Below are 16,311 nucleotides of genomic sequence, written 5' to 3'. Positions count from 1 at the left end.
TGTGATGAAAGTCTTTCTTAGCTAATAGAGTCTTTCTTAGCTAATAGAGTCTTTCTTAGCTAATAGAGAGTCTTAGCTATAGTCTTTCTTAGCTAATAGAGAGTCTTAGCTAATAGTCTTTCTTAGCTAATAGAGAGTCTTTCTTAGCTAATAGAGTCTTTCTTAGCTAATAGAGTCTTTCTTAGCTAATAGAGAGTCTTAGCTATAGTCTTTCTTAGCTAATAGAGAGTCTTAGCTAATAGTCTTTCTTAGCTAATAGAGAGTCTTTCTTAGCTAATAGAGTCTTTCTTAGCTAATAGAGTCTTTCTTAGCTAATAGAGTCTTTCTTAGCTAATAGTCTTTCTTAGATAATGCAGTCTTAGATAATACAGAGACTTTTGTAGCTAATACAGAGACGTTCTTAGCTAATACAGAGACTTTCTTAGCTAATACAGAGACTTTCTTAGCTAATACAGAGACTTTCTTAGCTAATACAGAGACTGTCAAGCTAATACAGAGACTTTCTTAGCTAATACAGAGACTGTCAAGCTAATACAGAGACTTTCTTAGCTAATACAGAGACTTTCTTAGCTAATAGAGAGTCTTTCTTAGCTAATAGAGATTCTTCCTTAGCTAATAAAGTTTTCGTTAGCTAATAGAGAGTCTTTCTTACTTAATAGAGTCTTAGCTAATAGTCTTTCTTAGCTAATAGAGAGTTTTAGCTAATAGTCTTTCTTAGTTAGAGTATTTATTAGCTAATAAAGTCTTTCTGAGCTAATACAGTCTTTCTTAGCTAATAGAGAGTCTTTCTTAGCTAATAGAGATTCTTCCTTAGCTAATAAAGTCTTCCTTAGCTAATAGAGAGTCGCTAATAATCTTTCTTAGCTAATAGAGAGTTTTAGCTAATAGTCTTTCTTAGTTAGAGTTTTTATTAGCTAATAAAGTATTTCTGAGCTAATAAAGTCTTTCTTAGCTAATATAGTCTTTCTTAGCTAATAGAGAGTCTTTCTTAGCTAATATAGTCTTTCTTAGCTAATGGAGAGTCTTTCTTAGCTAATGGAGAGTCTTTCTTAGCTAATAGAGAGTCTTTCTTAGCTAATAGAGAGTCTTTCTTATCAAATAGTCTTTTTCTTAGCTAATAGTCTTTTTCTTAGCTAATAGCCTTTTTCTTAGCTAATAGTCTTTTCTTAGCTAATAGTCTTTTCTTAACTAATAGTCTTTCTTAACTAATAATATTTTTCTTAACTAATATAGTATTTTTCTTAGCTAATAGGCTTTCTTAGCTAATAGTCTTTCTTAGCTAATAGTCTTTCTTAGCTAATAGTCGTTTCTTAGCTAATAGAGAGTCTTTAGCTATTAGAGAGTCTTTCTTAGAGTATTTATTAGCTATTAGAGTATTTTTCTTAGCTAATAGAGTTTTATCTAATAGAGAGTTTTTGTGGGCTAATAGTCTTTCTTAGCTAATAGACGTTCTTAGCTAATGCAGAGTCTTTCTTAGCTAATACAGTGTCTTTCTTAGCTAATACAGAGTCTTTCTTAGCTAATACAGAGACTTGCTTAGCTAATACAGAGACTTGCTTAGCTAATACAGAGACTTGCTTAGCTAATACAGAGACTTGCTTAGCTAATACAGAGACTTGCTTAGCTAATAGAGAGACTTGCTTAGCTAATAGAGAGTCTTTCTTAGCTAATAGAGATACTTTCTTAGCTAATAGACTTAGCCAATGGAGAGTCTTTCTTAGCTAATAGTCTTTCTTATCTATTAGACTTTCTTAGCTAAAATAGTCTTTCTTAGCTAATATAGTCTTTCTTGGCTAATAGTCGTTCTTATCTATTAGTCTTTCTTAGCTAATAGAGAGTCTTTTGTTGCTAATGGAACATCTTTCTTAGCTAATAGAGATTATGTGTTTCTATTTTTGAGGGCTTACTATGTCTACATGTCTTGTTGTTTTGTGCAAAGGTGTGTGTGTGTGTGTGTGTGTGTGTGTGTGTGTGTGTGTGTGTGTGTGTGTGTGTGTGTGTGTGTGTGTGTGTGTGTGTGTGTGTGTGTGTGTGTGTGTGTGTGTGTGTGTGTGTGTGTGTGTGTGTGTGTTTTTTGCTGTGTGTTCAGTTGTCTTGCTTTGCATGGGAACTTGTATGATGTTATCAACCAGCTGCAGTTTGGATGTCTTCTCAGTCAGTTTGGCGGTGGTGAGGCGAGTCTGTTGTGGTATAATCTGTGTATTCCTCTGTTTCCATAGATACCTCTCTATTCATCTGTTTGTGTAAAAGGGATGATCTATATTTAGCTGCTCATCAGATGTGGTATTTTAGAGCATTAAGTCTGCTCTAATCAGCCTTCAACAGAGGAGAAGCCTGCTCTCTCTCTCTCTTTCTCTCCCTCTATCTTTAGTTCTCTCTCTTCATTATCTCTTCTCCCACCCACCCACCCTCTCCCTCCCCCACTCTCTCTTTCTCTCGCTCTCTTGCTCTCTGTCTCACACACACACACATGTTTGTTTTACTATATTTTTGGGGACCAAATGATTGATTCCCATTCAAAACCTTATACCTTATACCTAACCCTAATTCTAACCCTAACCCGACTGGCAAAATGTCCCCACTTGTCCGAAATGTTCTTGTTTTACTATCCTTCTGGTCCCCACATGGATAGTTAACCCAAAAACATACACACACACACACACACACACACACACACACACACACACACACACACACACACACACACACACACACACACACAGTCACACTATCTTTCTTTCTCTCTATTCATTGCTCTCCATTTTCTGCTCTCTTTCTGACTTTCTCTCTCTCTTTCTTTCTTTCTCTCTCTCTCTTTCTGTCTTTCTCTCTCTCTTTCTCTCTTTCTCTCTCTCTTTCTGTCTTTCTCTCTCTTTCTTTCTGTCGGTCTTTCTCTCTCTCTCTTTCTGTCTTTCTCTCTCTTTCTCTCTCTCTCTCTCTCTCTCTCTCTCTTTCTTTCTTTCTCTCTCTCTCTTTCTCTCTCTCTCTCTCTCTTTCTTTCTTTCTCTCTCTCTCTTTCTCTCTCTCTCTCTTTCTTTCTGTCTTTCTCTCTCTTTCTGTCTTTCTCTCTTTCTATCATTCTCTCTCTCTCTTTTTTCTCTCTTTTTTTGTGTTATTCCTGGCTCTGTTTGTTCTCCTTTCATGTGCTGAGAGTGATCTCCCCACTCTCTCCCTAGAGGTGCTGGTCTCTGCTTGCCTGTGTGTGTGTGTAGGAGAGGCTGTAATAAGTAGCTCCTCTGCTTTAGCGTCAGAGCTAGTTAGTGTCACCCCTTTCTCTGTCACTCACATATAGCAAAGGTTTCATGTGATGTAGGCCTTTCTGTGTGACTGGCTTTTGTCCTCTTCACATTCAACAACAGCTACTCTGTCTTGTCCTACCATCATCTGTCTCTGTGCTGTTGTCAACAGATTGTGACAGCATGGTTATAACTTCTCTGCCCCATCCTCACTGCACTGCGCGCACAAACACACACAAGCACATTAACCAAAACATAGAGGGACTCTGCCTCCCCCGCCGAGGGACAGCGCCGAGGGACTCTGCCTCTCCCGCCGAGGGACTCTGCCTCTCCCGCCGAGGGACTCTGCCTCTCCCGCCGAGGGACACCGCCGAGGGACACAGCTTATCCCACCAGCATGCATATCACATTTTGTGTACCCCTAAAATGTATGTGTGAAATTACAACCTTTTTTCTCCTCTCTTCTCTCTCTGTTTCTCTTTCTCTCCTTTATCCTATTCTATCCTACTCTAGATGGGATGGGTCGAGTCTTAGCTCAGGACGTCTATGCCAAAGACAACCTGCCTCCGTTCCCTGCATCAGTCAAAGATGGCTACGCCGTGCGAGGTGAGACGCCAGTTCTAGTGGGTTTAGAGTTCAGTAGTTTGAGAGATTAAAAACTTTTCATGCTTGTTTTTGTGTGAGTTTGACCCTTGCAGCTTGTTTTCAGATATAGAGGCATTACTGTTCTATCTCTCTCTCTCTTTCTCTCACCATCCCTCTCTCTCTCCTTCTATTTCTCATCCCTCTCTCTGTTCCTCTCAGCGGCCGACGGTCCTGGAGATCGCTTCATCATTGGGGAGTCACAGGCAGGACAGCAGGTGAGCTCCTTACAGTTTGTGAGCCCTGGTATTTTGGAGTATCCCTCCCTCCCTTCCTTCCCTTCCTTCCCTTCCCCTCCCTCCCTCCCTCCCTCCCTCCCTCCCTCCCTCCCTCCCTCCCTCCCTCCCTCTATCCCTCTGTGTGTATTCCCATGGGCTATCCTGCCATGTGGAGTTACACAGGTCACTGGCTCACTGTGATTACAAGATGATCCAAAGAGACAGACCCTGTCTCTCTCTCTACCTCTACACAGAGACAGACCCTGTCTCTCTCTCTACCTCTACACAGAGACAGACCCTGTCTCTCTCTCTACCTCTACACAGAGACAGACCCTGTCTCTTTCTCTTCCTCTACACAGAGACAGACCCTGTCTCTCTCTCTACCTCTACACAGAGACAGACCCTGTCGCTTTCTCTACCTCTACACAGAGACTCTGTCTCTCTCTACTCTACACATACCCTGTCTCTCTCTACTCTACACAGACCCTGTCTCTCTCTACTCTACACAGACCCTGTCTCTCTCTCTACTCTATACAGACCCTGTCTCTCTCTACTCTACACAGACCCTGTCTCTCTCTACTCTACACAGACCCTGTCTCTCTCTCTACTCTACACAGACCCTGTCTCTCTCTCTACTCTACACAGACCCTGTCTCTCTCTCTGCTCTACACAGACCCTGTCTCTCTCTCTACTCTACACAGACCCTGTCTCTCTCTACTCTACACAGACCCTGTCTCTCTCTACTCTACACAGACCCTGTCTCTCTCTCTACTCTACACAGACCCTGTCTCTCTCTCTACTCTACACAGACCCTGTCTCTCTCTCTGCTCTACACAGACCCTGTCTCTCTCTCTACTCTACACAGACCCTGTCTCTCTCTACTCTACACAGACCCTGTCTCTCTCTACTCTACACAGACCCTGTCTCTCTCTCTACTCTACACAGACCCTGTCTCTCTCTCTACTCTACACAGACCCTGTCTCTCTCTCTACTCTACACAGACCCTGTCTCTCTCTCTACTCTACACAGACCCTGTCTCTCTCTCTACTCTACACAGACCATGTCTCTCTCTCTACTCTACAGAGACCCTGTCTCTCTCTCTACTCTAAACAGACCATGTCTCTCTCTCTACTCTACACAGACCCTGTCTCTGTCTCTCTCTACACAGACCCTGTCTCTCTCTTTACTCTACACAGACCCTGTCTCTCTCTCTACTCTACACAGACCCTGTCTCTCTCTCTACTCTACACAGACCCTGTCTCTCTCTCTACTCTACACAGACCCTGTCTCTCTCTCTACTCTACACAGACCCTGTCTCTCTCTCTACTCTACACAGAGACCCTGTCTCTCTCTCTACTCTACACAGACCCTGTCTCTCTCTACTCTACACAGAGACCCTGTCTCTCTCTCTACTCTACACAGACCATGTCTCTCTCTACTCTACACAGAGACCCTGTCTCTCTCTCTACTCTACACAGACCCTGTCTCTCTCTCTACTCTACACAGACCCTGTCTCTCTCTCTACTCTAAACAGACCATGTCTCTCTCTCTACTCTACACAGACCCTGTCTCTCTCTTTACTCTACACAGACCCTGTCTCTCTCTCTACTCTAAACAGACCCTGTCTCTCTCTCTACTCTACACAGACCCTGTCTCTCTCTCTACTCTACACAGACCCTGTCTCTCTCTCTACTCTACACAGACCCTGTCTCTCTCTCTACTCTACAGAGACCCTGTCTCTCTCTCTACTCTACACAGACCCTGTCTCTCTCTACTCTACACAGACCCTGTCTCTCTCTCTACTCTACACAGACCCTGTCTCTCTCTCTACTCTACACAGACCCTGTCTCTCTCTCTACTCTACACAGACCCTGTCTCTCTCTCTACTCTACACAGACCCTGTCTCTCTCTCTACTCTACACAGACCCTGTCTCTCTCTCTACTCTACACAGACCCTGTCTCTCTCTCTACTCAACACAGACCCTGTCTCTCTCTACTCTACACAGACCCTGTCTCTCTCTCTACTCTATACAGACCCTGTCTCTCTCTCTACTCTACACAGACCCTGTCTCTCTCTCTACTCCAAACAGACCCTGTCTCTCTCTCTACTCTACACAGACCCTGTCTCTCTCTCTACTCTACACAGACCCTGTCTCTCTCTCTACTCTACACAGACCCTGTCTCTCTCTCTACTCTACACAGACCCTGTCTCTCTCTCTACTCTACACAGACCCTGTCTCTCTCTGTACTCTACACAGAGACCCTGTCTCTCTCTCTACTCTACACAGACCCTGTCTCTCTCTCTCTACTCTACACAGACCCTGTCTCTCTCTCTACTCAACACAGACCCTGTCTCTCTCTACTCTACACAGACCCTGTCTCTCTCTCTACTCTATACAGACCCTGTCTCTCTCTACTCTACACAGACCCTGTCTCTCTCTACTCAACACAGACCCTGTCTCTCTCTCTTTGCTCTACACAGACCCTGTCTCTCTCTCTACTCCACACAGACCCTGTCTCTCTCTCTACTCTACACAGACCCTGTCTCTCTCTCTACTCTACACAGACCCTGTCTCTCTCTCTACTCTACACAGACCCTGTCTCTCTCTCTACTCTACACAGACCCTGTCTCTCTCTCTACTCTACACAGACCCTGTCTCTCTCTACTCTACACAGACCCTCTCTCTCTCTACTCTACACAGACCCTGTCTCTCTCTCTACTCTACACAGACCCTGTCTCTCTCTACTCTACACAGACCCTGTCTCTCTCTCTACTCTACACAGACCCTGTCTCTCTCTCTACTCTACACAGACCCTGTCTCTCTCTCTACTCTACACAGACCCTGTCTCTCTCTCTACTCTACACAGACCCTGTCTCTCTCTCTACTCTACACAGACCCTGTCTCTCTCTCTACTCTACACAGACCCTGTCTCTCTCTCTACTCTACACAGACCCTGTCTCTCTCTCTACTCTACACAGACCCTGTCTCTCTCTCTACTCTACACAGACCCTGTCTCGCTCTCTACTCTACACAGACCCTGTCTCGCTCTCTACTCTACACAGACCCTGTCTCTCTCTCTACTCTACACAGACCCTGTCTCTCTCTCTACTCTACACAGACCCTGTCTCTCTCTCTACTCTACACAGACCCTGTCTCGCTCTCTACTCTACACAGACCCTGTCTCTCTCTCTACTCTACACAGACCCTGTCTCGCTCTCTACTCTACACAGACCCTGTCTCTCTCTACTCTACACAGACCCTGTCTCTCTCTCTACTCTACACAGACCCTGTCTCTCTCTCTACTCTACACAGACCCTGTCTCTCTCTCTACTCTACACAGACCCTGTCTCTCTCTCTACTCTACACAGACCCTGTCTCGCTCTCTACTCTACACAGACCCTGTCTCTCTCTCTACTCTACACAGACCCTGTCTCGCTCTCTACTCTACACAGACCCTGTCTCGCTCTCTACTCTACACAGACCCTGTCTCGCTCTCTACATTAAACAGACTCTCTACAACACTCCACTCTGCTTTCAGGATTAAATCCATAATAATACATTTAAATAGTACATTTTAGAATTCTTACACAGCCTCCAATATGGACACCCAGCCTCCACTATGGACACCCAGCCTCCACTATGGACACCCAGCCTCCACTATGGACACCCAGCCTCCACTATGGACACACAGCCTCCACTATGGACACACAGCCTCCACTATGGACACACAGCCTCCACTATGGACACACAGCCTCGACTATGGACACACAGCCTCCACAGTGGACACACAGCCTCCCACACAGCCTCCACTATGGACACACAGCCTCCACAGTGGACACACAGCCTCCACTGTGGACACACAGCCTCCGCTATGGACACACTGCCTCCGCTATGGACACACAGCCTCCGCAATGGACACACAGCCTCCACAATGGACACACAGCCTCCACAGTGGACACACAGCCTCCGCTGTGGACACACAGCCTCCGCTGTGGACACACAGCCTCCGCTATGGACACACTGCCTCCGCTATGGACACACAGCCACCGCTATGGATACACAGCCTCCACAATGGACACACTGCCTCCACTATGGACACACAGCCTCCACTATGGACACACAGCCTCCACTATGGACACACAGCCTCCACTGTGGACACACAGCCTCCACAGTGGACACACAGCCTCCACAGTGGACACACAGCCTCCACAGTGGACACACTGCCTCCACAGTGGACACACAGCCTCCACAGTGGACACACTGCCTCCACAGTGGACACACAGCCTCCACAGTGGACACACAGATTCCACTATTGACGCTCATGTTCAAAAGTTTATCTTGTGAAAATTGTATATAGTCGATTTCTGATAATTCAACTTCCCAATTGAAATGTTGATAACACTACTTCATGCCGGTAGTTATGATGCAGTTAAAATGCCTTGATAGATGTGTTATAAGCATGTTTAACACCTTTATAATGTCCAACCTGCATGTGTGTCTCTGTAGCCGACCCACACAGTGATGCCGGGCCAGGTGATGAGGGTGACAACAGGGGCTCCTATCCCCTGTGGGGCAGATGCTGTGGTGCAGGTGGAGGACACAGAGCTGCTTCGAGAGTCTGACGACGTGAGTCAACACCCAACTTCTCCCTTCTTTCCTTCTTCTTCCCTCTCTCTCTCTCTGAAGACGTGAGTCAACACCCAACTTCTCCCTTCTTTCCTTCTTCTTCCCTCTCTCTCTCTCTCTCTGAAGACGTGAGTCAACACCCAACTTCTCCCTTCTTTCCTTCTTCTTCCCTCTCTCTCTCTCTCTCTCTCTCTCTCTCTCTCTCTCTCTCTCTCTCTCTGAAGACGTGAGTCAACACCCAACTTCTCCCTTCTTTCCTTCTTCTTCCCTCTCTCTCTCTGAAGACGTGAGTCAACACCCAACTTCTCCCTTCTTTCCTTCTTCTTCCCTCTCTCTCTCTCTCTCTCTGAAGACGTGAGTCAACACCCAACTTCTCCCTTCTTTCCTTCTTCTTCCCTCTCTCTCTCTCTCTCTCTCTCTCTCTCTCTCTCTCTCTCTCTGAAGACGTGAGTCAACACCCAACTTCTCCCTTCTTTCCTTCTTCTTCCCTCTCTCTCTCTGAAGACGTGAGTCAACACCCAACTTCTCCCTTCTTTCCTTCTTCTTCCCTCTCTCTCTCTCTCTCTCTGAAGACGTGAGTCAACACCCAACTTCTCCCTTCTTTCCTTCTTCTTCCCTCTCTCTCTCTCTCTCTCTGAAGACGTGAGTCAACACCCAACTTCTCCCTTCTTTCCGTCTTCTTCCCTCTCTCTCTCTGAAGACGTGAGTCAACACCCAACTTCTCCCTTCTTTCCTTCTTCTTCTCTCTCTCTCTCTCTCTCTGAAGACGTGAGTCAACACCCAACTTCTCCCTTCTTTCCTTCTTCTACCCTCTCTCTCTCTCTCTCTGAAGACGTGAGTCAACCAGCACTCTCCCTCTCCCATCTCCTGTGGCAACTTCCTGACCCCCTCTCAATTTATTTCAATGAACTTTATCCGCATGGAATATACTATACAAATACATTACAATAACATACAATATGTCTCTCGCCTCTCTGTTTCACAATTATATTTCTCCTCTGTCTCCAGTATGTCCTCTCCACAAACAGACAGCCTTTCTGTATTGTACATGTAGACTTCATCTGCCACAAACCTCTTCCTGACAATAGTACGGAATGTAGTGTATCTTCTTCATTAACCGCTCTGTTTCTCGTTGCAGGGCACAGAAGAACTGGAGGTCCGGATCCTGGTACAGGCACGCCCTGGACTAGACATCAGGTGAGTGAGAAGTTTAAGGTTGTACCAGTCAGGACTGGTGGGCTCTATTTCATTTAAATCCAGTTAATTCAGGAAGTAAACTGAAATTCCAATCCCAGTTTTACTCAATGCTTTTCTGTAACAGAACTCTACCTCTAGTGCTGAGCGATTAACCATTTTCCCATCGCGCCGTTTCTCTAGAGAGAAATCAAATAATTCACAAGAGAAACCAAGTTAAGAAGCATGTGGGACGCTGGGCTGAAGAGAGTTCTAGTTTTCATGAAGCAAATATTCAATTTAGTTCAGCGCAGAAATATGGTGATTAACTACAATCATCAAATCAAATCAAGCCTTGTTTATACAGCACATTTCAGACATGGAATGCGACGCAATGTGCTTCACAGGATTTTATTCTTTAACAATGAAAATTAAAGCTGAAATATTTACTATACAACAAACATGAGGATAAAAAAACAGCAACAATAAAAGTAAAGGACTAAAAAGCACCCTGAGGAAAAGCAGAGCTAAAAAGGTGTTTTAAGATCTCTTAAAAATATGTCAACAGTTTCAGCCCCCCTCAGGTTCTCTGGCAGACTATTCCAGAGGCTGGGGGCATAATAACTAAAGGCTGCCTCTCCATGACTCTTGGCCCCCCTCAGGTTCTCTGGCAGACTATTCCAGAGGCTGGGGGCATAATAACTAAAGGCTGCCTCTCCATGACTCTTGCCCCCCCCCAGGTTCTCTGGCAGACTATTCCAGAGGCTGGGGGCATAATAACTAAAGGCTGCCTCTCCATGACTCTTGGCCCCCCCCAGGTTCTCTGGCAGACTATTCCAGAGGCTGGGGGCATAATAACTAAAGGCTGCCTCTCCATGACTCTTGGTCCTAGACTTTGGGATAGTTAAAAGGCCAGAGGACCTGAGGGGCCTACTGGGTACATGACTTAAAAGCATGTCTGACATGTATTGGGGTGCACCATCGTGGATTGATTTAAAAACCAATAGAAGAATCTTAAAATGAATTCTAAAACTCACAGGCAGCCAGTGACCATAATCCATTGTGCCTGTTCTTTCTTTGGCCTGTTCTTTCCAGCTCGGACAGAGATGGATACAGTTTTACACCTGCTATGTTAAGTTAGATACACATAGACTGCATAGACTGAATGAGAGAGGAATGTACACAACACAAGGACGAGAGAGAGGAATAGAGACCGTTTGTGAAAGTATACCATATCTACTTTGAAGAACTAGTAAAATGATTTTGTCAGACAGCTCTGCAGCATACTTAGGCAGGCTAGTCTTGCTAAATAGGATGCCTGAAGACAGTACAGTATGGGAGAACAGAGATAACATTGTCTGGCTGGCTGGCTGTTACTGCCTGGGCAGAGATGAGATGATGACTTTAAGGAGGGAAACATAATTAAATCATTTTAAAAAGTAATATACGCAACTGCAGTATTTTATTATTTCATAGTAATTTCTACCGAATGTGAACCTTACAAAGACAATGGAATATTTTAAATGTTTTGGCAATTGAATGTTAAAAGCTCAAAAATAATTTCCTCATTTAGCAGACACTCTTAGACAGAACAACTTACAGTTAGTGCATTCATCTTAAAATAGCTAGGTGGGACAACCACATACAGTTCAATAAATTATTCATATTGCTTGACTTATTCCACATTTTATTGTGTTACAGCCTGTGAATGTGAGAGCAATTTTTTTCCTCACCCATTTACACACAATACCCTATAATGACAAAGTGAAACATGTTTTTAGAAATGTTAGCAAATTTGTCAAATGAAATACAGAAAATATCTAATTTACATAAGTATTCACACTCCTGAGTCAATACATGTTTCATTCACCTTTGGCAGCGATACAGTTCTGAGTCTTTCTGGGTAAGTCGGCAGTGATTGGGAGTCCCATAGGGCGGCGGGTTTGGCCGGGATAGGCCATCATTGTAAATAAGAATTTGTTCTTAGCTGACTTGCCTAATTTAAATAAAGGTTAAATAAAATTAAAAGATTAAAAAGAAAAGTCTCTAAGAGCTTTGCACACCTGTACAACACATTGTACAATATCTGCCCATTATTATCAAAACAATTCTACAAGCTCTGTCAAATTGGTTGTAGATTATTGCTAGACAAACATTTTCAAGTCTTGCCATAGATTTTTAAGCAGATTTTAAGCAGTCAAAACTGAAAGATGAAATAATCTCACAGTGTCTGGTAGAAACCAGACTGAACCAGGTTTTTCTCTAGGATTTTGGTTGTGTTTAGCTCCATTCTTTTTCTTTTGATCCTGAAAAACTCCCCAGTTCTTAACAATTACAAGCATACCGATAACATGATGCAGCCACCAGTATGCTTGAAAATATGGAGAGTGGTACTCAGTAATGTGTTGCATTGGATTGGCCCCAAACATAACAGATTTTTTGCACAGTATTACTTTAGTGCCTTGTTTAGTGCCAGGATGCATGTTTTGGAATATTTCTGTATAGTCTTCTTTTCACTCTGTAAATTAACTTAGTATTGTGGAGCAACTACAATGTTGTTGATCATTCCTCAATTTTCACAGCCATTAAACTCTCTAATTGTTTAAAAGTCACCATTGGCCTCGTGGAAATCCCTGAGCAGTTTCGTTCCTCTCCGGCAACTGAGTTAGGAATGATGCCTGTATCTTTGTATTGGCTGGGTGTATTGATACACCTTCCAAAGTGTCATTAATAACTTCACCATAGTCAAAGGGATATTCAATGTCTTATTTTTTTATTTTTTACCCATCTACCAATAGGTGCTCTTCTTAGCGAGGCATTGCAAAACCTCTCTGGTCATTGTGGTTGAAGCAGTGTTTGAAGTTCACTGCTCGACTGAGGGACCTTACATATAATTGTATGTGTGACGAGGTAGTCATTAAAAAATCATGTCAAACACTATTATTGCACACAGAATGAGTCCATGCAACTTATTATGTGACTTGTTAAGTACATTTTTACTCCAGAACTTATTTAGGCTAGACATAAAAAAGTGATTGGATAGTTAATGACTCAAGACATTTCAGATTTTAATTTTTTATTCATTTGTAAAAAATAAAATAATAATAATAATAAAAAATATATATATATTGAAGAACATCATTCCACTTTGACATTATGGGGTATTGTGTGTAGACCCAAAAATCTAAATGTTATCAATTTTAAATTCAGGCTGTAACAACAAAATGTGGAAAATGTCAAGGAATGTGAATACTTTCTGAAGGCACTGTATCACAGTTGTAGTAAGTACATTTTCCTCAGTAAAGCAGCTATCAGCAAAGTCCAAGCTAGTAAAAAGGAGAAGGGAGTCAAGTGCGAGTAATTTATATATAATCACGGTTCCCAATTCTCCTCTTTAACAATAAGACTGTTATAATTACTGACTCCTTTAACCCTTACTTTCCCCTATTGTCTGTGAACTAACCTGTCTTTAGGTTTCACTTCGCTTTACTTCACGCTGTCTTCTTTTGTCAGTACTGCTTTTGGTTGGTTCGTAGATATGGTACCATGCTACAGTACTAGTATAATGTGCGTAGTGTCACGTCTGCTCCCGCTCTCTCCCCCCCCCCCCGGCGCTTGAGGGCGCCAGGCTGCCCTGCATCACTCACTCCTATCATCAATTACGCACACCTGCCTTCCCTCGTCACGCGCATCAGCGATATTGGACTCACCTGGACTCACTTATCATCTGTTTATTACTTCCCCTATATTTGTCAGTTCCCTTGCTCTGTTCCCCGCTGCTGCATTGATTTGTTTTTTGTTTGTGTTACTCGTTTGCTGACGCTGTTCCTGTCTCGTTCCATGTCCGTTATTTATTAAATGTTTGACTCCCCGTACCTGCTTCGCCTCTCCAGCGTCACCCATGTGACAGAATGCAGCAGCCATCACACAAAGCATCGGGGAGTACTGGCGTTCCGGTTGGTATGGTGGCATCGGCTCTGTGTTGCCACGATGGAACTGGTGGTGCCTAGCCAGCTTGTCGGGCTTCCACGCCCTAGATGGCTCGAGAGGTTTCCTTGCCCCGGTTGGCTCGGATGGCGCCCAACCCACGACAGGCCTCAGCCGGATCGTCAGTTCTTGTTCGCCCAGCCGGTCCAGGAGTTTTGTTTTTTGTTTTGTTGGTGACGTCAGGGTAGACTCCGCCGCCGGTGGTGCCTAAGCCAGCCCATCGGGCTTTCACGCCCTGGCTGGCTCGAGAGGTTTCCTTGCCTCGGTTGGCTCGGCGGCTTCCCATCCCACGTCCCATTCCACCGGATCTTCGGGCTCCCTCTCCGCAGCGGGATCGACAGGCGTCTTGTCTCAGCCGGATCGTCGGGCTTCCATGCCTCAGCCGGCTCGCTAGGCTCTCACACTCCTGCCGGTTCGTTGGGCTTCCACGCCCCCAACCGGCTTGCCCAGCGCCCATGTCTCGGCCGGTACGCCCAGATGGGACGCAGGGTGGCACCCCTAGAGGGGGGGGGGGGGGGTACTGTCACGCCTGCTCCCGCTCCTCCCCCTTGGCGCTTGAGGGCGCCAGGCTTCCCTACATCACTCACTCCTATCATCTATTACTCACACCTGCCTTCCCTTGTCACGCGCATCAGCGATATTGGACTCACCTGGACTCACTCATCATCTGTTTATTTCCTCCCCTATATTTGTCAGTTCCCTTGCTCTGTTCCCCGCTGCTGCATTTATTGTCTTTTGTTTGTGTTACTCATTTGCTGGCACTGTTCCTATCTCGTTCCATGTCCGTTCCACATGAAATGTTTGACTCCCCATACATGCTTCGCCTCTCCAGCGTCATTCCATGTGACACATAGTCTAGACACTGTGATCATTTTTTAACCGAACCGATCTCAAAAAGCACTAATAGCTCAGCACTATGTATTGCACAGCCATGTCAGTATCTGAGTGCCTGCCACTCACCCAGCCCCCTCTGTCCCTTTCTCCAGGCCTATAGGTCATGATATAAATCTTGAGGTACTACTAGGGTTGCCACACCGGCGGTCACGAGTCATGAAGGCAGTGAAATTCCACGTGACCGTAGTACCAGTACTGTGTCTCTGCCACTCACCCAGCCCCCTCTGTCTCCCCTCCCTCCAGGCCTATAGGTCATGATATAAAGCGTGGGGAATGTGTCCTGTCCAAGGGTACCCACATGGGCCCTTCTGAGATTGGCCTACTGGCCACCGTAGGAGTCACTGAGGTGGAGGTGCAGAAGTTCCCAGTGGTGGCTGTCATGTCAACTGGCAACGAGGTGAACACACAAACACACATATCCATGCACACATATTTTGCCATCACTCATGGTATCTTTAATACCTGGGATTGCGGTGGCAGGTAGCCTAGAGGTTAGAGAGGCGGGTAAGACATCAACCGATTGCCGGTTTGAATCTCAGGTTCTGACAGGAAAATATTGCAAGATGTGAGATGGTTTCCTGTAGAATATGAACAATAAAGTAACCTGTGTGTGTGTGTGTGTGTAGCTGTTGAACCCAGAGGATGACCTGCACCCAGGGAAGATCAGGGACAGTAACAGGTCTACACTGCTGGCCACCATTCAGGAACATGGCTACCCTACCATCAACCTGGGCATCGTCGGAGACAAGTCAGTCAACAACACTCAATCATAAGCCTCAGTAACAATGGCTTCATCTACCCTCCTAGAACATTTTGGGCTGGTTTCCTGGACACACATTAATCCTAGTCCTGGACTAAAAAGCATGCTCGATGGAGAATCTGAAAGCACAAGGCTAAAATCTGTGTCTGGAAAGCTATAGATTCATCTACGATCAGAAAGATGGGAGGGTATGAACTGTGACCTGTGACCTTTCTCCTACAGCCCAGACGACCTCCTTAATGCCCTGAACGAGGGGATCAGCCGTGCTGACGTCATCATCACCTCAGGAGGTGTGTCCATGGGAGAGAAGGTAAGATTATATATTTTTTTTTAAATAAAAAAAATAAAAAGAGAATAAGATGATAAGCGTCACTGCAGACCCTGGTTCGATCCCGGGCTGTATCACAACCGGCCGTGATCGGGAGTCCCATAGGGCGGTGCACAATTGGCCCAGTGTCGTCCGGGGTTACGGGAGACTGGGTAGGCCGTCATTGTACATTTTATTTGTTCTTAACTGACTTACCTAGTTAAATAAAGGTTAAATAAATAACAAATGAGTGGTGAGGCAGTGAGCTTATTTAGATATATTTTTACGAGGTCACTGTGTTTGTGAGAGCAAATTAAATGGCTAGGGAGTAGGTGCTAGGGGCATTGTCCTTTGTCAGATGGCATCATTCTAATGCTACACGCAGTTGAGACAATGGGGCTAGGGGTGGAGTTTGGTCTCTATGTTGAACCTCGAGTACTGTGCATCTGCTGTTCTCATCCATCTG

General features: G+C 45.0%; 1 protein-coding gene across 11 annotated transcripts in view; it reads left to right on the top strand.

The window, feature by feature from the left end:
* LOC129812827 (gephyrin-like) overlaps nucleotides 1-16,311 on the top strand; it is a 133,098-nt gene that overhangs the window by 108,460 nt on the left and 8,327 nt on the right. For all 11 annotated transcript variants that reach the window (XM_055864726.1, XM_055864725.1, XM_055864728.1 and 8 more), the window contains 7 exons: nucleotides 3,750-3,842; nucleotides 4,041-4,096; nucleotides 8,605-8,724; nucleotides 9,863-9,921; nucleotides 15,022-15,175; nucleotides 15,405-15,526; nucleotides 15,761-15,848. In XM_055864726.1, the coding sequence (XP_055720701.1) occupies nucleotides 3,750-3,842; nucleotides 4,041-4,096; nucleotides 8,605-8,724; nucleotides 9,863-9,921; nucleotides 15,022-15,175; nucleotides 15,405-15,526; nucleotides 15,761-15,848 (692 nt within the window). The remainder of the gene's footprint in view (nucleotides 1-3,749; nucleotides 3,843-4,040; nucleotides 4,097-8,604; nucleotides 8,725-9,862; nucleotides 9,922-15,021; nucleotides 15,176-15,404; nucleotides 15,527-15,760; nucleotides 15,849-16,311) is intronic.

Source organism: Salvelinus fontinalis, chromosome 16 (assembly GCF_029448725.1).
Source record: "Salvelinus fontinalis isolate EN_2023a chromosome 16, ASM2944872v1, whole genome shotgun sequence".
NCBI lineage: Eukaryota > Metazoa > Chordata > Actinopteri > Salmoniformes > Salmonidae > Salvelinus > Salvelinus fontinalis.
The sequence above is the reverse complement of the archived record's forward strand: the minus strand, read 5'-3'. Positions and strand labels throughout refer to the sequence as shown.